Source organism: Pieris brassicae, chromosome 7 (assembly GCF_905147105.1).
Source record: "Pieris brassicae chromosome 7, ilPieBrab1.1, whole genome shotgun sequence".
Classification (NCBI taxonomy): domain Eukaryota; kingdom Metazoa; phylum Arthropoda; class Insecta; order Lepidoptera; family Pieridae; genus Pieris; species Pieris brassicae.
Window position 1 is genome coordinate 20,525,228 of NC_059671.1, and position 26,097 is coordinate 20,551,324.

The window sequence follows — 26,097 nt, forward strand, 5'->3', positions numbered from 1 at the left end:
TCATATAGTAAAATTGTAGTAGATTTTTTTGAAGTGCAATTAAAACCTTATATTTTTACCAGAGAAATAAAAGAATGATGTTTTATAATACGCAGTCGACCGAGTGTTAATGAATTTTGTTATATACTATATATATGATCCGGAAGTAAATTAGTAGCTAAATTGAATATAATATTTATTTAGGAAACATCTCTTTTAAATTACTTACGACATTTTTTGTGTTCAAAGAGATATTAAAAAAAACGAAGTTAAATATGAAAATCAATATCTTTTTTAAGGCTTTGTGTTACGTAGCTTAAAAGTATATTCTCATGAACGCAAAGGATTTTCAAGAGCCACTTAGATCAGGTTCGACGTCCTAAAAGTAGACTACTTAACATTACAAGCGCGTTAGGGCTCTCTAGATTTGCATAGAAGACTAAAAGTTTCAGCTAATACAAAAGAGTTATTTTTAAAGATAACTATCATTGTTTTTTTAATTAATCAGGCTGTAAGGAATGATTTGACGTACATATAGTCGTACTTGTGAATTTTGAAAGTGATGGCATGAGACAGATAAGTTAAAGTTTTACTAAAACAAAATTACAATATAGAAAAAATATTTCTAATTGAGAATCTGCGGTTTTCGTCAATTTAATTCAGGATTTATTTGATATCAATTTCGTTAATACGTATTTATTTCTAATTAATATATGTATCGTTAAAACAGATTTAACAATGTTGAAAAAGTAATTTAGACAAACATCCTAAACTTTTTTATAATTGTCAGTTCAGAGGTTGGATACAAAATGTAAAGGATTAATACAACAGATCTTCTGGCACGATATCTTATTAAGTTGAAATAGGTATCGTTATAGTTACTAATTAACAAATTATTGTTAAAAAAATATATTATGCTATACAAGAACATCAATCATATGTTAAAAAGAATATTTTTTTTATTCCAAACAGATTATATACCAAAAGTTGTGTACGTGAATTACGGCTTCTACAGGAACTTAGATATCATTAATTTGCAAACAAATGTTTAAGACATTTTCTTGGAAATGAATTGTTTTTCTGTTTTTATGACGCGCATACGAATAATGTCCCTTACATTTAATTTTTGTTTGCTTTCTTTGGGGCTGTCGGTCACAATACAATATTTTAACAGTTAAAATAGGTTTATGTACACTACATTACACAGGAAAACATTATTTGTAATATTCATTAATACGACTCAGCTTGTCTTTGAGATTCACTTCGTAGAATTTTTCCTAGATAAATATTATTACTATTATTAGATATAGACTTCCTCGTAAATCATTCTATTTTACTCCGTGCAATAATAATGTTATAAAAATGTGTGTGTAAACAAGTATGTAGTTAATAAATATCCAGAAACAAAAGTTAAATTTTCATAGTATTGTCTTTTGTTAACATAGCTTTTACACATTTAAAGAAAACACTTGGGATTGAAGCTTTGTATTATTATTAAACTTTTAGTCGATATCAACTCCGGGGAAATAAATACGGATAATAAAACTTTATCTACAGCTGTGATACTTTTTGACATTCAACACCTTTTGTCTTCAAGTCACCGTGACCACGCATGCTGTAAAGCACGCGAAACGTCGGAAATTTTTAAAATAATTATTAAGTTTATAATAATACATAGCTTCAATCCGGTAAAAAAGTGTTATCTTTAATTATTCATTCCAACAATCAACTACTATTCTCTCATAGTTCAAATAAAAATGACTAAACAATTATAATAAGATTAAGTTACTTTGATTTTGCAAGAAATAAATATTTTTTATCTTATTATTTATTCTCTCGAGAGATTCCTCATACTTTTAACTATCGTACTAAGAATAATAAATAAGTACTTTATAAACGTTATTAATATTATTTTTGCTTTGAATGCAAACCCTTATAACATCATGATCAATCATCTTACGACAATACAAAACAATACTACAAAAAAGTTTTCCGTTCCCGAATTAGGAGCAGACAAAAAGTAATCCTTATTTTAAATGAAATGTCGAGTTTCGCTAACGACTTACAAATAAAGGTTTAAACCATAAGAGACCTCAGTTAAAAGGTATGTATTTAAAACTGTATACAGTTAGAATATTTCGGTTCTAGGTCACGTTTTATTCCGGATTTTTCACGTTTGTGATATGTATTGCTTGAGCGGAAATGCGTAACATTAAAATGTTTTTAAAACATTTTGACAAGTCCATGCAATGTTTGAATAAATAAGTTTCGTTAACTATGCTGTATACGTTTTTTTCGCTTTTCGCGATTTGTACACTTATTTTGTAGTTTTTATAAATATATATATTCAAAGGTTTTTAAACTCAAAATATAACGAACGAAATTTGTACGGATGTCACATACACATAGTGAAGTTTTGTATCACGGGGAGCGTTGACTGTCAATTCTGAGGTCGTAAGTTTGATCCTGTGTACCAATGTACTATACGTCAATGTGCGCATTTAATACTCGATCGTACCCGAATACAACGTCTCAATAAACTGGCATGTCTTAGACATAAAAAGTCAGGCACAGAAGAGTGATTATCTACATGCCTATTACATTATGAAACAGATGTATAAATCCGAGGCACAGACCTAAAAGGTTGTAACGTCATTGGTAGGTATATATATAATTAATTAATTTTGTAAAATTACTGAAATATTGATTGTTAATGAGGTCACAAAAAATCTTACCAAAGCGAATCTGCTGTAGAAGGATGTCAGTATAACTTACAAAACTTTTCCACACAGGACGCAATGGTAATATAATATATATAAGGCGTACCATATTTATTAAAAGGTTCGATTTTGATACTTTGAATTATTTAATTATTGTATTGTAGTGACATAATTACAATTGTACCGACAAAAGCATTATAAAGTGTAGTTATTATTACATTACAGGCTTAGTAGGTAACACAACGTATAACCTAGAGTACCTGGGTTTGAATCACGGCATCAGTTTTTTATAGGTTGGTAGACAAATAGCCTACTACATAAGAAAGCGGCTATACCTAGGCTTCTTCATCTTCTTCAGTCGCACTGTTCACTTCTGAAGGTCGTGATAGTGGCACAACTTCCTCCAGTCTCCCCTGTCGTCGTCAAATACCTATAAATAGTAATAAAATAGACGTAATGTCTAATTATGAGGGATTACGGTAAATTCTCAATCATTTCTCTATCAAATATTAATAAAAGAATAGACTAGAGACGATTACAATAATTTAAACTTGAATTTAACATAAATATAGCTTTGTCTTTTAGACATAGGTTTTCTTGACGCTCATTTGTTCGCTCATCTTTGACATATATCTTATGCTAATATTTAGAATTAAACTAATAATCTCAGGCACTCCACACCATCGGAAATCAATATTACGAGGCGATAATGCAATCTAATCTAACCTAGTTACGCTGACCATCTAGCAATTTAGTATGCGCTTAGGAATAATTGGTAGATTTAATAAGCAACCGCTTCTATGGGAATAATATAACTGATACATTGAATTACGATTCTAATTACTTCTTTTGATTTAAGTTCTTTCGGGTTTAGTTGTATGATGTAGACAGCGATTTACACTGTATTTTATACTAATAAAACACAAGACTTTATTTAATTTTTTTCATGACTTAAAATGAAGTCCCGGCCGCCTCTACCTGTCGGAAGGCGATAAACTGACTGAGTTTTGTAGGGTTACATTAAAAGATTTTACGATTCCTTTAGGTGTATTATTTATTTAAATATATGTTAAACGTAAAGTAAATAATAAAGCTTTTTATAAATTTGACGACTATTAAATGATTCTAAGCCTTGGAATTGATTTCCCCAGCTCAAACAATTTGTATGACTCAAAATTTAGCTATTAAAAACAGAGATTCTGTTTTTCTTGCCCGCTTTGCGCCCTTACTTGCGAACTGCTAGTAAACGTAATTTTAGAATTATTAATTTAACATCTTTTCTGTTAACATTCATAAGTGTAATTATAAAAAAAACATCTACTTACTCAACAAAAATCTCATCCGCCCAAAAATATTTATTTATCTACTTATAACAACTATTCTTATTTTTTTTATTTACATTTTTTTTCTTCTTCGCTTACACTGGTAACTTTTATTATTAGTATTTGTTTCTACTGAATATTAGAATCTTATTTGTTTTTTTGCGACTTAGGCGCAAACTAGTTGCTGTGGTCTCTGGCATCCTCTGGCTCCTCAGCATAATGCTGAGCCAGGGCATTACACAAATTAACCTTTTTCTTAAAAAAAATTGTTATCTCTCTATTATAATTCTTTTTTAATTATTTTTATTTTTTGATTATTGTTATTTTATGTGTTTCTGTGTGTGTGTGTTTTGTTAGTAATAAATGTTAGGTCTATGTCTACTTAGTTACCTATATGAATAATTTTATTTTGAGTTTGAGTATGTTGTGACGCAGCACTTTAACACCTATCCTTAATAGTGAAAACAGTCATCTCGCGTGTAGTATGCGTAAACATTGCAGAATAACTGTGTATACCCATCACATCAATTACACAAAATCTGTTGTGTAATTAAAAATATTTAAGCGTATTAAAATTTGTACTTTATTGAGACTTGGACGGCCAAGTTCAATTTATGCAGCTCATAAATCCCGAGTTTCTTGCTACATGAGTATCTGTCCCATGCCCTACTCGAAGGTCAAATCTTCAATTTATAGTATTGATGTGTTGCTTACAGCTGCCACGTGTATTCAAGAGTTTATTACACAGACGTAAATGTCAGCGCACCGGCTTTAACAAGATTTGTGTATATTAATCACTCCTAATGCCCACAAAACTAATACGCGAACGAAAATGGAAAACGAATAATTGTTATTTTTGGATGGACATTTAATTAATATTATTTTAATTATATATAATGTATGTATATAAAATATATGGTCCTATATTAAATATATATAATGTATCAAATTATTTCAGAATAATTAGTGTTATTATTATTTTCTAATGTTAATATTAACATGGACTACCATGTTCACATTTCAAGGATCGTCATGCTCGCTTAAATGGATTGCTTGTGGTGGCGTCCATGCGTTGTGTTGTCTCTCCATCTAAAATATGGCGAGGGGGGCGATGCGTTGGCCATGCGTCATACTCGTGAACGGTTGTTACTTGTGACCGGTCGGACTTGAATTCGTGTATACGGTGATGTTAGTTATTTCGACTATGTATTTGCGGGTTGTTCCCACGAGAATGTAACTGTGTCCTCCTGTTTCACCATGCCTACTGCTAATATAGGACCAATCTTTGTGTTTTTTTATGTTTATTATTAATGAACTATTCACTACTTTAAGATGTCATGTAGAACAAATTGTAATGGTTGCAGCTCCTTACAAACATTTAGTAAAACAAAAAACTTGGCTTTAAAAAGAGTGGCGGAGAGTTTATTTCCAGTTCTTCTCTTCCGAATCTCTTCATTTGAGAACTGGCAGTAAATGTAAAATTCGAAGCATTCAATATGTATTTCTTTATTGACGTTCATAATTGTACATTGCGTTACCTAAATGAATTTGAATGTGAATTTATGATACCATCTATTTAAGACGACATCCTACTTATTTTAGTAAACTTATAATTGTAATACTTGTGATGATTTTTTTGAGAATCTCAATTTAACATTGCGTCCCCATTATTATCATAACTCACTTGATCGAAAGAGACGAATTACTACTTCAGCTAAAACTGTACCAAAGATGCATTTAGTCTTAAGAAACCCGTTTATAACTCGATATTTTTATTTATTTATAAAAAATACTTTATTATCTACCAGCTTAATATCTACCCAAGGACTGGCGTATGACCACACCTTACTCAGAGTTGGAGATGCTCCTGAGACCTATTATGTAGTTAAACATTACTCATTACACTCACTCACGTGCGATACACTTATTAATTAAATCACATGCATCCACACGCTTACGCATTTTCACATATACACCCACACACACTCATACAATTAAGCTTGTTGTAAACTGTTAAAAAAGAACTAATGAAATAAATTATATTATGGAATTTACTACTAAGTTTGTTATGGAAGAGCTGGTCAACAGTTTTTTGAATGAATGACAAATGAATTGTTGTCAAATGAATAAATACTTATTATTTTCTTTTATATTCATTTGTACCAATATTGTGTATAATTTTTTGTTTATTTGTTGTTACAGTGTTCAAATCGCAGACGTCACTATCAACTGACTCTGGGCTGTGCACTGAACGAGGCCTGCGGAGAACACATATAGAACTAATCAAGCCTCCTGGAAAGCGGATCGGGCTTAAACTGGCAGGTAAGATAGATTAATACATTCTAATGTATTGATCTAACAACACAATATTTATCCCGTGCAATATAATTACAAAAATCAACCCATAACTCTAGCAACTCGAAGCTTCCTTGTAGGATCTAGTTATTTACATATTTATTGGTTGTCGGGTTGAATTAATCGATGTGTTTTGATTTCAAGCGTAGAAATATTGACAAGCTTCATGCGTCTTGATTTTAGATTTGTGTATTTTTTATAAACCTCCAGTATTACTATACTTTTATGGAACGTAAACCCAAAAATTAATGGATTTTTTTTAATTTGAAATTGATTTCAAGCAAGTGAATGCGAACACAGCCAGGTGCAATGCAACACAAACGCAAAACTTAAATTTTAGCATTATACACCATTTACATATTTATTACTATTACTAGTGGCTCTACAACCTTTTTATGTCTGGGCGGCAGATGTATCTGTTTCATGATCAGTTGTCAATCTAATAGGCAAGTTGGTGATCGGTCTGTAACTGACACACATCGTCGATTTTTAGGGTGTAAAGTAAGCCGGTTTGTTCACGATTTTTGATTTTAAATGCGCACATAGACAGAAAGTTCATTGGTGCTGTCTGGGATCGAATGTACTACATCAGGGATGACAGTCACAGCCAAAAGCCACTAGGCTAACACTGCCTACACATACATAGTTTATATTCTAAATTAATATTCAATTACTATTAATGAATACGACTCCAACATGTCATCTAAATAAATCCAATTTGACATACATTATTTATTGCATTTCCAATATAACATTAAGCTCTCAAAACAGGAAAAGTAAGAGTACACTCGCGCGCATAACTCATAACGTTCAAATAAAATAATTTAGTCGTCCAAAGGCGAGGATGGATTTAAAGCGTCAATTAGTATCGCGACGCCAGGAGGGAGGCTAAATTTGTATGCCGGAGGTAATAAAAATAGTTGCGTGTGGTTATACATAGATATTGTTGTCTGGATGCGGTGGTAATTTATGTTTGGTAATAAAGATTGTAAGGTGATTTGGTTTTAGTAATACGTTTAACCTTTTTGTACTTGAAAATTTGTTGCGAGGAATTAATTCTGATATATAATTTGTGATGGACTGAATGTAATCAAGCCGTGAATATAGATTCTGTAACAGTTTTTTATATAAACCCGAACGATTTTGAAATTTGGTTGACTTCACTAGTTTCGCAAGTGAGTAAATAATAAAATAAAATATTAAAAAATTGATTTGCTGCCAGCGTTAAAGGTATACTGCCACAGGGACGAAACTTTATAATTTTCGTTTTGATTTTATGTTTTTATTATTACTAAACGTAGGTTAAGAAAATTGTAAATACTGTATATTTGATTTATTTATAGTTATTTAGTTTGTGTAATTTTAGGTTTGAATAATCTAAATAATATAAAATATAGTACAAAACATATTTATTCTTAATTCAATCAAATGCTTATATACCTAAACATTCAAAACATTAGTTTACTAAGAGGACTACGAATATACGTAATTGTACAATGCGTATTCCATTAACAGTTTCACTTTTAAAGATTATATCCATTATACATCTCGTAAACTTAACCAATCTACTCCATCACTTTTCAAAACGCCACCCAAACAATCCTAAACAAGTCACTTCTAGTAACACTTATCCGTGACACTTAACACGACACAGCTGTCGAGATACGTTTGTAGTTAGACTTTAAAACCGAGAGAAAAATACACGATGTCGCTCGTAAAATGGCGAGTAACCGAGCGTTTATGAACAACAGTTTTCTGCATAACTGTACTTGGGATTACGTTTTGCGGTTTAACAAGTTTTTTAAGTATTGTTTTTACAGTTTTTGAATAGCTTGGATGAGAGTGGATAATGTGAAAGTTGGAGCTTGTTGGCTGTGGATTTTAATTAGGGAGCTTGTTTGATTTCGCCCCTGGCTTCGCGATAGAGATATATAGTGAATACTTTTGGTCCTCACAATTGGACATTGTTTTTCTTTATATGTTTTAAGATTTCTCTCTAGAAATAATGATAGCTTAAAATTTAACTGTGTATATAATTGTCAATTGATATTTTTGAAGTGAAACTTCTTTAGCGGCCTGGGAAAAAATATTACCGTCACATTTTTCCGTTAAGTGCCATCTTTTACTGGTAACTACCACGGTTGATTCAAAGAAATTCGAAGCCATTAATAACAAAAATATATACTAACGATTACATCAATGATACTAATAATTATATTATTTTTATTTATTTATTTATTTACACTTCGTTACACTACAAAATAAAAATAAAAATTAACATAATTAAATCAAAAGGAGGGCAACTGGCGGCCTTATCGCTTACGAGCGATCTCTTCCAGGCAACCACTGTGAGTAAAGAAAAAAATAAATGTATTAAATAAGATAGGCAAGTCGTGCAAAATACATGTAATACACAGTTATTAAAACAAAACTAAACAGGAATAAAATATTAAAGATACATTAAAGAGTAAAAAGACACATAAATCACGATAATTTAAGATTAGTCTCACGTCAGTTAGTAGTTAGTAAGAAAGTTCGGGATACGATGTGGACAGGTAATGTTTGTACAGAAGAAATTAAATTAATGAAATTCTGTAATAATATTAGTAGTAGTTCATGTCTATGATAAAACTTTATCTAATGTAACTTTATTTACCCAATTTCTGTTAAGTAAAAAAAAAACTAAACTTAAAAAAACGATGTATTTCTTAGAATGAAACAATCTGGTTGTATTATACTACTTCACATTAAAAACGACATATATCTATCTCTCTTAAAGGGAAGTGAAGGGGGATCCTGAGAAACTGTTTCTTTCAGGTGTAACCAGATTTGACCTATAAGAAACTGTAGAAGCATAGGCAGTGTCTACACTTCTCGAGGATATATTTCTTGCATCAGCTAAACTCGCGTGACTATGTGATCGCGTATCATCGAATGGAAACTTTATCTGGCCAATTTCAAAATGTGGACTGTCTGTGCTACAAATGAAGTTTGCATGCGAGATACACAAGCTTCCTTACAAGTAAAATACGTGGTCATACCAGAATTTAAGAAATTAAGAAAGTTGGTGAATTTTAAATCGCCTTTTATGAGTCATGATTCATTTTATTTTTGACGACCATTTCTTGAATATCATAGGATAGGTATAGACCTACAGTTGGATTTTCTTTTGCTTAAATCTCTATACCTTCATAATTTTCTTTTAAACATGACATAAGAGAATCATAATCCGTGTTACTCATTGCGACCGAATTGTTACATAGCTTTTTGATGCAACCATCTACTCCGCAAGGAGCACCTTTGCCATGACTCACTGTAGTAACATTTATACTGTTGTCATCCTTTAAATCTTGGCTTATAAAAGTTACAATTACCAAGAACATATATTTGTTTCGGTACTACGTTATTAGGCCGTCAATTAATATGTGTAATTCTGTTAAGTTCAGATTAATTTCTTTAATTCTGTAAGATTGGTTTAATAAAGTTTATATCTCAATTGAATAAAGTTTATATCTCAATTTAATAAAGTTTATATCTCAATTCAATAAAGTTTATATATCAATTCAATAAAGTTTATATCTCAATTGAATAAAGTTTATATCTCAATTTAATAAAGTTTATATCTCAATTCAATAAAGTTTATATATCAATTCAATAAAGTTTATATCTCAATTGAATAAAGTTTATATCTCAATTTAATAAAGTTTATATCTCAATTCAATAAAGTTTATATATCAATTCAATGAAGTTTATATCTCAATTTAATAAAGTTTATACCTCAATGTAATAAAGTTTATATCTCAGGTTAGTAAAGTTTATATAATTTTAAATTACTATAATTCAATTTTGTTCATCAAGTTCGAAGCCTAAGCTGGAAACGGTCCACGGAAAGGTACCAAAATGATGGTTTTATTTTAATATTTTTAAAAGTAATAATACGAATCATGGTAAGTATTGCCACGCATGTTAGTCATATGTACTAATAGTAAATAATTGAAGGTTATAATATGTCTGGTTTTCATTTTTTAGTTAATTTTGAGACAAAGCACACATTTTTTAAATGCTCTGACGTACACTAGTACACGCACACATTTTTTTCCTTAGCGTTGATATTTAAGACATGCCGACTACCGAACCTTATTACACAGTATAAGTGTTATTTGCGTAAGTAACAACAAGAACTTAATTTTGCTTTGGAATATTTAAGCACTAATAAGCGGCCTGTCCGGCCTGTCTCACACTTGGACAGGCCGCTTTAGTTTAAAATCTAATATTTTAAACTAAAGAAATAAATATAACTTATGTTCTTCAGGAATGTTAAATACTACTTATTTGTATAAATATGAGTAATAATAACTGATCTAAAAGTATCGTGATTAATGTGCACTTTTAATTTTTTTAATATTGCTCATTGTTTACGTATAATTTGAAAGCGTTAGTTGCCCTTCATTTCATTTAATTATGTATCAACTGTAGTATATATCTGTAAACAACGAAGTGTTGTTATTCAATAAATGAATCAAACAAATAAAATAATATGTTCCATAATCTTTATAGTAATATATGCAATAATGTGCTAATAAATAATATATTTGTCCTCTTCAAAAGACATTTTTTGTTTCCATTTGGAATGAGTGATATGTTTTATTATCTATTTATATTTGTTTCATTTAGAGTAGATACTCTTGGGCCGTGGGGTTCAAGTGCCTGGTACATAGTTCCGGTGACCCCAGAGCTGTTGCTTACCGCGCTTAACAAACAAGTATCGCAATACAGCGAGGAGCTGCCAGCGTTTATCGGTAGACAGGGACCAAACTGTACAATTTGTTTTAATTTTCTATTTATATTATTTTTCTAATTATTATTGTTACTAAGGAGGTTAAGAAAATCGTAAATATGGTTTTAGTATCTCATCTATTTATATTTTTTAAAGTTATAACGACCACTTTTAAAAACTCTTTTACAATTTAAATTAAGTCTGAGTAACGTGAGGTGTATTCAATTTCAACATTTTAAAAATATATTATTTCATTTTGCGAAACCAATACCATCGGTATAAATTAATGATGTATGTTACTCAATGTTTTGTTTATATGGAAAACGTTAAATTCGATTTTCACAAATGCAAAATAATTAATATTCCGGTATTCTGGTACCGAATTTAATGATTTACAAATCTCACATCAAATTGTACTTGCAACCGTAATGCGTGGTAGAAGACTTGATATACCTGTTATTAAATTCTATGAATGTTTAGCAGTCCAGTTTTTATTTGGAAAATATTGTAGTAGTACTGCTGTGGTGTATAATTCCAAAAGTGAAAGTTTTTTAGAAAAAAATTAGTATTTTTTGTTAGAATCCCAAAAATATAAACTATTTACGTATAGATATATTTAATGTGACTAAGGAATGCTTAAAAAAATATATAAAAAACACTCTGGTATCTTTTATTAATAATGGCTTTGTTATTCTTCATTTATATTAAATATTTATTATCATGATCAAAGAATCTTAGAACTTAGAACTTATAATCTGGAATTTAGTATGAATTTGTACTTTGTTATGTTTTTTGTATAAATAGGTAAAACTGTGCTTTATGTTTATGTTTGAATGTGTATTCCATTTTTGGATTTTGTGTTTAATGAGTAGCTGTAGGAATACTTTAATGAAATAAAATAAAAAATGATATGTCTTCTTTCCGTTGAACTGCACTGTATAAGTAAAAAAATACAAGTTGGAATCACGATAATAAATCCGCGCGTTCTGATATATGACTAAATTTAAATTAAAGTAATTGTACGGTTCCTGTGTCATCGTGTTGCTTTAAATAAAAGAGGATTTTAGTTTTACACTACATTAATCACTATATTAGAATATAAGCGAAATAGTGAAATGTTAATTGCTATGTAACAAATTAATGCAATGTAACAGTTGAAGAGAGTTTCTACGTCTGGCTATCTCGGGGCGTGTATCCGACCATTTAGGAAATCGCCACGCTTATAAAACTAACAAAGCCTGAATCAGCAAAATGTACAGCCTTGACTCGTACAGTAATAGTAATTATTCTTAAAAGGCCGGTAAGGGAGTTGTTTGCTAAGCTTTTATGTCTTAAATAGGTAATCAAGCAAGCAATGTATAAATATATTATATATATTAATTCTACCCGTATCACCCGACGTCCGTCGTTCCACAACTGAACGTTTTTTAAAGCATCATTTGACGCACACCAACACTATGTGGAACCAGTTCGACTTAGGGTACTTCAAGAAAAATAGCGTACCAATTCTTTAAAGGCAACTCACTCCGAGCATTGACATTAAGAGTGTCCATGGCTGGCGACATCAATAAACATCAGGAAGATTATGGTGTGCTTTATTTCGAGAAAAACTATTTGAGGCAAAAGCAAGGGTGTTTTGTAGGAAACCTTTTTGCGTACTCCGAATTGCATTAAAGCACACTTATCATCTATAGGTGTTTTATCCTCTCCCATCTGTAAGATTTTCATGTTAGAAATCGACCTGTTAACGATATTAGTATTATTAACAAATTTATGTTAAATTTAATTTATTATGAGACACGAATTTTGTATCTTCAAACTTTTAACAACAATAAATTATAAGCTAATTAAACGTAGGTTCAGCATTATGACCGCAATATAATATTATTTATTACTTACACCGGTGGGACTCAGGGGCGCGGTGCCCAAACTAATTTTACATTCAACGTTATTAATCTGATCCAGGGATGATGTGGAGCTCCGAAACTATCTGAAATAATAATATATGTAAGGTATTAGCATTTATATTCCAAAGTATCTTGCACTACTTTTAAAGTGGCAAAGGCAAGCTGGTTTCCTCACGATGTTTTCTTTCACCGTTCGAGCGAATGTTAAATGTGCACATTGAAAAGAAGTGCATAAGTGTACAGTCGGGGATCAAACCTATGACCTCAGGGATGAGAGTCGCACGAAGCCACTAGCCTAACACTGCTCAGTTGTTTCTTATCAACGATACAAATATATGAAATCGACTTGCGCTATAAATGTTATTACTAGCACTTCGTTGAACACAACAAAACAATAAACAAGACTCAGTAATCAATGTAAACGCTGGATAAATCAATTTTACCTTGTGCAGTTGGCCTTCCTAGAAACTATCTTTTCCAGAAAAAAATAATTTAAAAAATAAAAATATTTTGTGTTGAAGATGTCCTTGGAGTACCTTCGACACGAATTCCTGTATTAGTCATAACGTAAGAAATCAAACTGTGTTGTCTACATCTAACACTTTAAGTTCATTGTCATATAATCTGATCTTCCATTTAACAGGTTACGATTAAGATCCGCCATCTTGATTTATGAATATTAATATCTTATACAATATGTTCGTGGAAGCAATTATAGCTTTCCTATTATTAATTCCCAATAAACCCTGGCTCCATTGTCGAATCCAACTTAGTTTGCGGTGATTATTAAATTAAATTTCAAATTCAACATTCGTCAATTTACAGCAATGGTTGAATATAATTTGGACAACTTCTCGACTTCATTTCTATTTTATTTTATTTAAGAAACTTTGGATTAGTGGCATAAGCATGCCACTCGCAACTCTTGAGTTATTTCTTTAGGCTGTGAATCTTTGTTACAACAAAGTTTTTTTATTAACATATACTTCTAATTATTAGTTCTAATACGCAGACGAATATAAGCAGTATATTATTGATAACGGTGTATATAAAATACTAAAATATAGGCAGTAAAAATAAAATTTACGATGTCTACAAATAAAAACGACCCTCGTAAGAAACCTTGACATACACTTGAAAACTTTATTAACATTTATATCGAGAAATGAAGCGAATATTAACTTTCTTCTATATAATATTGGAATAGATATAGATGCCATTCATTCATAAATTTCTCACGATATTAGCTGTATGAAGCATTTAAATTTACGACCTCATGGTTGAAAATTATACGCGAAAGTAGATCGTAGGTAGGTAAATTATATAATTTCAGTTATTTCATGTTACAAAATGTTTCTCAGAATTTAACTGGCGGATGATTGAATTACCTTTGATCGTCAATAATGTTAAGTATAGTTATTTTCGTAATTTGGCTTCTTTCAGTTTTCTGTCTTTTTTTTTTATTGCGATGTTGCGTGTTTTTCAACTTTAGACATAATATATTATTTTTGTTATATTTTAGTAAGTAATTGTCCCTCTTGGGACTGAGGTTAGTATTGTGACTTTTATGAACCTTTATTTATAGACCTACTATTAAAACAATAAATGAAAGAAAAAAAGTACAGTGCCGGTCAACACATACCCAACCGGTCATAAATATCAAAGTAAACAATTAGAGAAGATCTATTTAGTTATTAATAATCAATAAATACAGAACTTCTTACCTGACTAATAAAATACTCTACCAATTATTATAACAGACTTTACGTTTCAATAATAATAGGATCGAAGAACACTTACGCATAACAGAATCTAATACGTGTTTGATGTAGACACTACTTAGCGCTAAGTATTGACTCTGTATGTCTATTAAAACAAATTTGTAGTGTTTTTGCGTTCCATTAAAGCGTACTATTATTTTTCCTACAGCCCTTCTACCGCTGTGATGGCGAGACCATAATTAACGAGGCTTTTTATTTAAACTGTGCAATCAGGAGTTCATTCTTAATTAATAAAATTTTGTATTCAGCTAATCAGCATGAGGAAATTTGACAGATAAATACAAACTTCAGAGCGTTAATGTGTTACATACGTGCCGAATCCAAACGTCGTCAAAGGATTTGTTCTGAACTTCGCTGTTTATTCTCGTTGTTAAGAAGGGACTGATCCTGAGATGTGGGTTAACCTTTGTGTTGCGATTTGAGTTGTTTAGGTGTTTACTAAAACTTCATAACTGTCTTTTCACTGTGAGCTTTGGATTTTGCATAATTACGTTACGACAATATATATTTAGTTATTCATTTGTTCGTATTTGAGGTACTTTTCGAAATCAAATGAACTTATTACGAACAGTTTAATATGTTTCTTCTATGTAACAGGCAGAAGGCTCACCTGTTGTTAAGTGATACCGTCGCCCAAATACACATTGCCAGAGGACTCGCAAATGCTTTGGTGGTCTTTTAGGAATTTGTACGCTCTTTTCTTCAAGCACCCTTAGGCGTATTAGTTCGGAAGTATATCGGTCGTCCTATATAGTAGTGTATGAAACTTTATTCAATTAAAGAGTTTAAAAAAATTGATGATTTAATTGACGTCGCACGGTTATGTGACGATAAGCCTGTCACATAACCTTGAATGCATGGATTCATACCCCAGTGTATTATATTTTATTTATTAATCTTTCTATGTGTGGGTTGCATAGTAAATCAATACGAAGTTCCTAAAATTTACGACCTATAGAAACAGAAAACCATTTCCAAAGAGCGATAAATGGTTAAAACGCCTACAAATGTTTAATTTAAAATTAATTACCTAATTCATGTTCAACATAGCAAAACCGTGGACAAATTAATTAATTTTATCTTAACATCCTAGAGGTTCTTAAATCATAACTTCCCGGTTCGTCAGTATCTGAAGTCGAAATTTGTTTGCATTCCGCAAATATTTGGCTAAAACTCACCGTACATCACCAATAATGGAGCTCGGTTATAAATGACGACACGCGGTAAGGTGGCGTTTCTCCTTCATTTTTCCCTCAGACCATTAATCTAATACGAAGTGTAGCATATTTTGTGTTTTCATACTATTGCTTTATACAGCAGTGTGTATACGGCTTAGTCGCGTGCGAATCTCATCTCTGAGGTCGTAGGTTCGTGCTCCAATGGACTAACTATCTGCGCATTTAACATTTGCTCGAATGGTGTAGGAAAATATCGTGAGGGAACCGGGTTGCCTTAGACCCATGGCGTAGACGAGATGCTGATCGTCTACTTGCCTATTATATTGACAAATAATCATGAAACAGATACAGAAATTTGATGCCCAGACCGCCAAAAAGGCGCCACTGATTTGTTTTATGTTTATACTTTTTGGTCCTGGCTTTTTATACAGAATTCGTGACAACTTAAATTAGCATAATATAATAGACACCGACTTCAATAGAAGGTCATCATTTGTTTGATCTGTATGTGATATTATTGAAACAGGATAGTATGATGTTCTATTCTAGGTTTAGATATATTTCGTAAATTATTCCTATATAAGCACATAGGCTTCATTATTAATAAAGCCTACAGTATGTTGGGGTTCAAACCTTTCAAAGACAAAACATATATTCACCTCTATAAGACGCTTGTGCAGTCTCAGTTGGAATACGTTTGTCCAATCTGGAATCCCTACTACGCTATATATGTCAAACAACTGGAGGCTGTACAAATAAATTTTTACGTATTTTAAATTGTCGCACGAATAGTGGTAAGGAATTTTAACAAAATATAATTTACTTTCTTTGAGTACTAGGCGTTGATAGAAGAAAAATATACGTACATGAACTAACTTGTTCAGATCTTCTAGAACTCATAAGATTCAATATTTCTGCCAGTTCTCTACGCTGGCACAGAACCTTTAACCTTCCGATTCCCAGAACCAGCATTGGGTTCCGTGAGCCTCTTCACAGGATGTGTTCTACTTCTGTGATTCTGCTACTAATATCGATATTTTTTCGCACTCCTCTACTGCTTTATTTAAGAATAGGTTAAAACAACTATTAAACTCATAAATCTTGTATCTTTCTTCTTTATTATAGCTACCAGTATGTTTATCGTTCTCCTGATTGAAAGAAAACAATTTTTAACCGGATTAAAGCTATTTGTACTATTATAAACTTATAATTATTGTACATAATTAAACCTGTTCAGTCTCCACGCACGCTGTAAAGCACGCGCAACGTCGGAAAATTTAAAATTATTTAGAGTAATTATAAGTTTATAATACTACAAATAGCTTTAATCCGGTTACAAGATTGTTTTTTTTTTCAATGTGTAAAAGCTATGTTAACCAAAGACAATACTATATTCTCCTGATTTATAAACTTTGTATTGTATTGTCTACTTAAATATTTTGTATTGTATTGCTTACTTAAAGGAAATTCTGCTGTCATGTTTTGTTTTCCTTTATATCCTATTTTTTATCAGTGAAACTTTTTGTGGATATTATTTATATGTGTGTTTTGTCATTTTATGTTTTATTTTTTTGTTTTTTTTATTTTTAGAGATGTATCTGTTTTGTTTCCTATATGAATAAATAGATAAATGTTATGTTACCCGCACATATCTCGAAAACGTAGTCATATCGATGACTTACTCCCATAAGTTTGGCCCGTTAAGTCGCATACAGGAGTGCCCGGACAATTACTATGTTTGGTATTTAAATTCTACGAATGTAAGGATACTATGAGTCTATGACGTAAAATGAAGACAAAAAGAATACAAAGTTATTGTACAATTCTCTGCTCGCTCAAGAATCCCAATATCTCTTAGATATACTTATATAGACTAATACTATAAAAGGGTTAACAATTACTGTTATTCCGACATTATTTATAATGAAACTTGACTTTAAATAAACTCTTTAGTTTTACTATAGCAAAATAAGTAAATCAATCAGTCAGTTGCAGTCAATATTTTTGTTTTACGAATTATATATGTATCACAGTTTATGTTAAAAAACAAACAATTTGTTTCCATCTTTGAACGCGTCAATATGAATTTTGCAATTTTATTTTTTTGTAATATGAGATCAGCAAAACATGACCAACCATTCAAATGCAATACTTTAAATATATACTCGGAGATGTCGACACAATAATGTCTAGATATTCACGTTACGTTACCGCTTTGTAGCTCTTTACACAGCTCTTAGCGATTTGAAAGGTTCAAACTTTCTAGATATTGATTCGGTTGAATGTCAGTGTTGTTGGTATTGCTCTTTTGAAAACAGCTTTCAGAATATTTCTGACTTTACTGTTTTCATTTTATATTGTTGAAATAACTTTTACTGAAGTGTTGGAGATATAACAAAGCAGATTTGTTTAAAGCTACGCATTGTTGGCATCGCGTAGCCAGGTAAATATTCCGTAGCATATTGTAGCCAAAGTACGTAGCATTACGGAAGCGTAGAACGCGTTGTTGTATTATTGTGGCGTAGCACGTAGACATGTTATTATATTTAAGTATCCCTTTATTTCATTTACGCAATTAACGATACGTGAATAAAGGGAAAAGAGAATTCAGCTTGTGGTAACATTAAATTTGAGTAGCCTTTTATATCACGTTTTAAATTCACCTGAGTTCAAAGAATTCTTGCTGTTATCTGAATCCTGTATACAGTTTCAAGCTTGACCTCGTTCTTACATATATGTTCTTAGAAGCTTGAGATGAATATCCTCCGGCTGCAGCGAGATTGTAACCCTTTATAAATAATACGAAGCCCCTTCGAAGAGAGGTATCGATTTTGGCTTAGATAAGATACGAGTAATCGAATTCGATTTGATTTGAATGATGTGAGTGTTTGGCAGTCTTATTTGATATTGCTCAGGTTTTTAAAAAAATATAATTTTCTGTCAATATGTGAAATTTGTAGATTTATAGCTTTAGATGTTTTAATTAATTATGAAACAACGCTCATCTAGAAGCACGCAGTTGCATTTCTACGTTGTCGCCTTCCCCAGCTAGCACGATTTGGGCACGTTTCGTATAAAACAGCAAAGAAGTGAAATTTCATCTTTCTACGCAGTATGATATGGGTTCATTCAAGCGATAGTTAAACAAGCATCTCCTGGACATGTGTGCCTTACATTAGTCCATATTTAACTTAATATCAGGTGGGATTCTGACCAAACGCCTGTCCAGTATAAAAAAAATATATTACTGAGACTGAGAAGATTGTTTAAGTCAACGTGCTCATCTCAGTAAAACATGATACTGACTATGATTTACATGTATCTTAGAATATCTTTATGGGTAGGATCTAGGCTATATGTATATCATTATACTATGAATACATTGAGCATTTTGTGAATGTTGTGTTTTTTTATGTACAGTAACAGTACGGTTGTAGAGTAACATTTTGTTTATTGTTATATTATGTGTAAAAAAATATCTAGGACAGATTTATGAATATATCTTGTATCTCTTCTATGTACCCTATTTCAATAATAACAATTTTATGTATAAATAATATTTTGTATTTTCTTTTTTATTAAATAAACGATCCTACTACCTTTTCGGGTGTCCCCAAAAAGGGCAGTCATCGCAGCCCTTGGACATTCGTTATAATATATATGTATGATGATAAATGTTACGAAAATTTATTATAATAGAAAGAACACTTAAAAGACGCATCTTATTCGTTATAATAGAAAGGCCGCGGTCAGACAGCTTGAAGATTAATCTTTAAACAGAATGGGCCCAAGACAGGTCTCTCATAGGGACACAAATAATGTCTTGCGTCGTTACCTTCACCTTATAAATTATTGCTCGATCTATTAATCTTCCAAGTAACGTTTTCTACCCAGTCTATATACAATGTTTCTAATAAATCAATTCACTTTCAGCTAATAGGACCACGGTTTTGAAAAACATTGAGTTTTCTCTCCGTCTTTTCTTTGCCACGATTATTTGAATTGTATAGTTCGTGGTCCTATTAGCTGAAAGTGAATTAATTTCTTACTAACTTAAAAAACTGAATCACCACATAACATTATATTGAAAAGCACATCACCTAATTCGTAAAAAATTTAGAAATGTGTAAATCTATTTATTGTTTTATAACGAAACTGACATTGTTTACGCAATCCAAGCAGGCACCTATCGACATGCCTGACACGTTTTCTGTCCTTACCGCACCCATTCTCTAAACATAACATTCTGTGTTATGTTTAGAGAATGCGAGGCTCTTGCCATAGCCAAGTGAAGGAGGACCATTCCACCTACTCCCACGCCGATCCGAGATCACGCTTCTTGTTGCTATTACGCTTGCATTATGTGGTCAACGTCAAAGTCAAAAATAATTTATTCATATAGGTACACTTATGAACGTCAATAAAAAAGGAAAAATACATTAAATGATTATAATTTTACATTTACTGCCAGTTCTCAAATCAAGGGCGTAGAACGGAAGAGAAGAACTGGCAATAAACTCTCCGCCACTCTTTTTAATCGCCAAGTTGATTTTTTTTTGTCAACGCAACAATTTTATGCTAGAAACAGTTGATACGTTATTTATATTATAAGCGTATATCTTACTGAAAGGAAAAAACCTGGTTTATAAGTCAGCCATCTGTGCTGCAGATAAAAGGGAAAATTTATTATTATTTATTTATTTATTGCAAACAAAGAACAAACATTATTACACTTACATCTTTCTAGATATAAACGATCATTTAAAACCAGCCCAGCAGTGAAATTACAGCTTTCAATTGAAGAAAAACTTCTGCTACTACAGCGTGCTACAGCGTGCCAATCTCATGTCAGAGGTCGTAGGTTCAATCCCCGGCTGTGCACCAATGGATTTTCTTTCTATGTTCGCATTTAACATTAGCTCAAACGGTGAAGGAAAACATCGTCAGTAAACCGGCTTGCCTTAGACCCAAAAAAGTCGACGGCATGTGTCAGGCACAGAAGGCTGATCACCTACTTGCCTATTCGATTTACAAATGATCATGAAACGGATACAGAAATCTGAGGCCCAGACCTAAAAAGGTTGTAGCGCCATTGATTTATTTTATATATACTAATAGATTTTATGCTCAAGTTATGAATAAACGATATAACTCACTATGTTTAAAAATAAAGGTGCACTCAGAGACCCTATTAAACCGCGTCGGCGAAGGATAATATTATGTCCTTTGAGAAAAATATAATCCTGCCTTAAACGTATACAGCATTTACCGATTCCATTAAGACCTTTTTGGGTATGTATAATTTATTTTAATGGATTCTCTGATATTCTTAAATCCCTTGTCTGAAGTACTGTACGTTTGGTTAAGTGAAAGCATTTTGTAGAAATTTATCTGTGTGAGCGATTATTTGTACTCGTTTGATGATTTTGTCTATTCGGTCAGTAATCAGAAGTACACTCGGGGCTCAGAGCGATTTCTATTGGATTATATTTCTGTTGGATTCAGTTGTATAGATTTAGATTTAATTTTATTTATCTAATGCATTGTAAAGCAAAAAATAACTAGTAAACACTGGTGTAATTTGTGTACATATTTTTATTTGTAAAATTTATGTTTCCCATAATTGTCATCTATTTTAGAATAGATAGCTTGTAGCATATACCATAGAAAATGTCGATATATAAGGTGGTGACTTCATATAATACATAAATAGTACTCGGAGAGTCGTGCATATCAAAAATGAGTAAAGGTCCGAGCTTCAACTGCATTTTCATTCCTCAATTTGACGAAAAAGTGACATAAATTTAACATAAAAGACTTAAAGAGGAAAAATCTTATGAGCAAAATCACACTACCTGTCTATTATCCAATTGATTATTTATATTAAGTACACATGGTTGTATAAAAATAATAATTGTTGGGATATGTTAATTGTAAGTCTTAAGATGGGCGTATGTCAGACACAGAATAATATAAGGGAATGTAATAAAACATTGTAATAAATCCAGATATCTATGGAATAGGTCCATAGATATCTATGAAAAGGAATCACTGACACTGACAATATTAATGTACTCGATATGGTATCGTAACGTACTCGAGTATAACAATAATAATAAAGGCTTATTTTGTTTCCATATTTATAATTTCCATTTTAAATATTGTCAGTATAGCCTGTAGATATATTCCTCTTGGCATCTGCCAACCTTTTCGAAATTACTCTATATTTTCCAATAGTTTTCCAGTCTTTTCCTGCTCTTTTTAATAAGTTATCAGACCATCGTCTTTTTGGCCTATCCAGTCTTCTTTTCCCGGGTGGCCCCTTCCATTGTGTTGTCTATAATGTCCAGGTATCGTGTTACATATCCAGCCCATTGCCATTTTAATTCCACTGTTGTGACTATCATTACATAGATTATAATATAATACAGTTAAAATTTCTTATAGTAATCTATTTCATAAAAAAAGTATTTCTAACAACTTTGGGTTTTAAAGATTAAGGAACTTAATAAAGACATTTCGATACATTAGCTGTTTTCAAATATCTATGATATAATATTAATGAAATATGAATGTTGAATATAAAAACTACGTTGCAGTCTTAAAAGTAAATATATTTTCATTATTAATACTGAATCGTTTAAATAAATATTGAATGAATCGTTTAAGCAGATAAAGAATTCTTTCTCAAGGTATTAACGTCATTACGTATAAATATTCTGCTTTGATTCTAATAAAGCTATCTGCAGTATTAACTAATAAAAATGTTTTAGAAACATTTTTTTGTAAATCTCAGTGGTACATTAACTTAATATTTAATTGCTAAAAATCACTCGAAACGCCTCTTGTCTAGTTTTGTTTGTTTTTTCATAGAACAGGGGTAATGGGCAGGAGGCTCACCTGATGTTAAGTTATACCGCCCATGGACAATGTAGGAGGGCTGGCGAGTTTGTTGTCGGCCTTTTAAATTCTTATTTTTGGCACGCTCTTGTTTTGAAGGACCCTACGTTGAATTGGTTTGGAAATACTTCAGTGGCTGGTTCCACGTAGTGGTGGCGGTAAAATCATTATCCATAGCTATACAGCCCTTCGTAGGCCTTAGCCTCCTCAAGTACACTTCGCCATCGCAATCTATCCAGAGCCTCCCGTTTCCAATTGCGTACCCCTATTGTTTCGAGGTCCTTCACAACTCCATTCCACCAACGTAGCCTCGGTCTACCGGGTTTTCTCTAGCCACTGGGTTGTGACTTTAGTAAGGACCTTGGGGTTCTGTCGTTCGCCATTCGGTGCACATGTTCCAGCCACTTGAGCCTGTTGCATTTTATGAATTGGACGATGTTGGCGTCGTCTAAGATATTTTAAAGTCCCTCATTGTAGCGAATACGCCGGTGGCGGTAGAAACTCCCTTATAAATGCTCAGTTTTGGATCGACGGACTCGAGCTGAAAAGGGTGGAATTTCGTATTCTACCTCGACGATGATGAAACTTAGCTGCAGGTATAATTGCCAACAACTCTTAACACTCCCCATGGTAAATACGATAAATATGCAGAAAGTTTAAAAAGTTTTATTACAAAATGTCTAGGTAAATAAATAGCAATAATTAGGTATATTTTGTTTTAGAATGTCAATGAAATTTAAAATTCTTCGAATGGACACTGAAGAACAATCGAACAATATAACCTTATATTATAGCATAAATTCAATACATATTACAAATCGTAATATCTCCATATATTACGATACATATTTCGTAAATTGTAGATACTGAATAGAGATTCCGAATCATATTGCATCAACAACTGATATTCGTTAAATGTTTGATGTTCACGTGAGATATTAACTTTGATTTATATCGTGATTTCAATAATGATAAATAGGTATTATTGCTGTTAGATTTAATGATTTGCGATAAAATCGTTTCATAAGCTGCTTCCGTGTAATGTACGTTTTAGAATATAATAATAAAAAAATATTTTAATAAATAAGGTTATGTTTATTATTAATAATTTTGTTAAAGCAGTGTTGGTAAAGTGGCTTCACCGTTAAACCAGAGTTCGTTTTTTTATTAAAAGCTAAATAGAGTGCCGATAACTGACCAACCCTTACCATTGTTTTTTTACACTTTCATTGATTTTGTGTCTGTCGACCTTAATTGTTATACAATTTTTCACCGTTCCGGCTTCATAGTAAAATATGTGTGTAGTTTATTTGATGGATTCCTCGATTACTGACAGGTGATAGTTATTTTGTTTTTAATGGAAGTGTCAATGCTTTGCAACCTAGGCAAGAATACTGGCTGGACACGTGTAGTCTTTAACAACTCCTGCGTGCATGGTCATCAATAGAAATTAGCTACTCTTAGCAAATCGGCCTAATGAAAATTGTAACTCTGTTTAAAGGGTAAACTTGTGTGATCTACACATGGTCAAGCTCATTTCACCTATAAGATATTGCCACTATCAACGATACCTAACGACCGGAGTGACATATTTTTAAATAAGTTATAATTATAATAGTCTTACCGTATGCTATTCATCCAGGATTACCTCACATCTTGTCTTCTGTGTAAAGCGCATCTTAATTGCTTCTGCGAGATTCATTTCACAGTCTCTTTGAAATGTGGCGATGCAGTATCGTTAAATCTGTGAGAAAACTGCAATGCAGTCAAGTCTATCAGAGACTTAATCAACACCACTCGATTTTCACTTACGTAATGAAGTTGAGCTGAGCATGGATTGAGAAAATTATAAACCGTAATGAAATATGCAGACTAAACGTAATACAAATTTGGACTTAGAAAACTAGATACAATTGCTTATAGCCTTACAGATAATTGATAAAAGTAGGCGATTATAAATTATATTAAAAAAGCTTAGTCGTCATCTTGACTAAAATCATAGATCAGCCAACTTCTAGATTTTTTTTAGATATTTTGTTACAACCATTCGAATTTTAAATGCTTATTTTTTAAAATATAAAGATTTTGTTTAAAACTTTATACTCAAACGCTTGTTTACATGGAATATCATTGTTAAATACCGTAAAATGTAGTCACTCTAGTTGGTTGACAACTTGACACAGATCAAGTGTGGAGTGGAATCAGAAGCTGACGTCTGCTCTCTTCTGCTTCTCTTGAAGAATACTCAACTCGATGCCGACTCAAGGTCCCTCGTTAAGCTTATTGATCGGTGTATTTTATACGATTTTATATTGAGCTTTTAAGCAGTGCGTCTATAATGTTATGAATAATTTATGTTGAATGCATTTAAAGGAGATGACAGGAAGCCCGACAATGAGACGATGGATGAAGGCGAGAGGCCAAAGCAATTGTCGATAAAGAATGAATTTAATTTAAAAAAAAAACGTTGTGTATACAAGATAACTAATAGTAGAATCATTTATAAATGATTTGAGGTCAAAGTGCAAAACTTTTTAATCGCAGTGGCCTGTCGTTATTGAATTCTTTACATAATATAAAAAAGATAAAGAACCAATAAGAGGTTTTTTAGTCCATTTTAACAGGAAGCTAATAAATAATCTTTTAATATTCTTTATATTGAAATTATATTATAAAAGACAATATAGCTATTTACAAGAAGGACTAATATTTTGAAATAAATATTAATATAAATGAGAGCACTTATACAAATTACTAGAGAGATATCTTAGGAAGTCGAGGGTCGTTGATTTCCCTCAAAATTGTTTGAAACAGTCTCTATATCTTATTTGAATTCGACTACTTAAGGATTCGAATAACTTGAAGAAAAATGGTTTTTGGTATAAAATAACACGTTAATATAATATTTGGTATATATCAAAAGATCTTTTGTTTGTTAGTTGTTGTTCCTTAATAAAATGTTATATTATATACAAGGGTTTTGTCAAAACCCTTTTAAAGATAATTCGCTTATTCTTTTTTTCAAAAGAAATTCATATTAATTAATTTTGATTTCAATTTATGATATGTCAACATAATGATGTCTGCATCGTATTATCCTTTTTGTTACATATGTTTTATCAAAGTATAAAAAGTTTTCAGTTAAAATATCCAGAGTAGTTGCGCCGAATTCGCATTT

The 26,097-nt window shown here is 31.6% G+C and overlaps 1 protein-coding gene across 1 annotated transcript in view; it reads left to right on the plus strand.

Annotated features, from left to right (window-relative positions):
* The window catches only part of LOC123711977 (glutamate receptor-interacting protein 2), a 199,393-nt gene that overhangs the window by 64,809 nt on the left and 108,487 nt on the right, over positions 1-26,097 (plus strand). Inside the window, exon 3 of the mRNA XM_045664874.1 lies at positions 6,224-6,343. Within this exon, the coding sequence (XP_045520830.1) occupies positions 6,224-6,343 (120 nt within the window). The remainder of the gene's footprint in view (positions 1-6,223; positions 6,344-26,097) is intronic.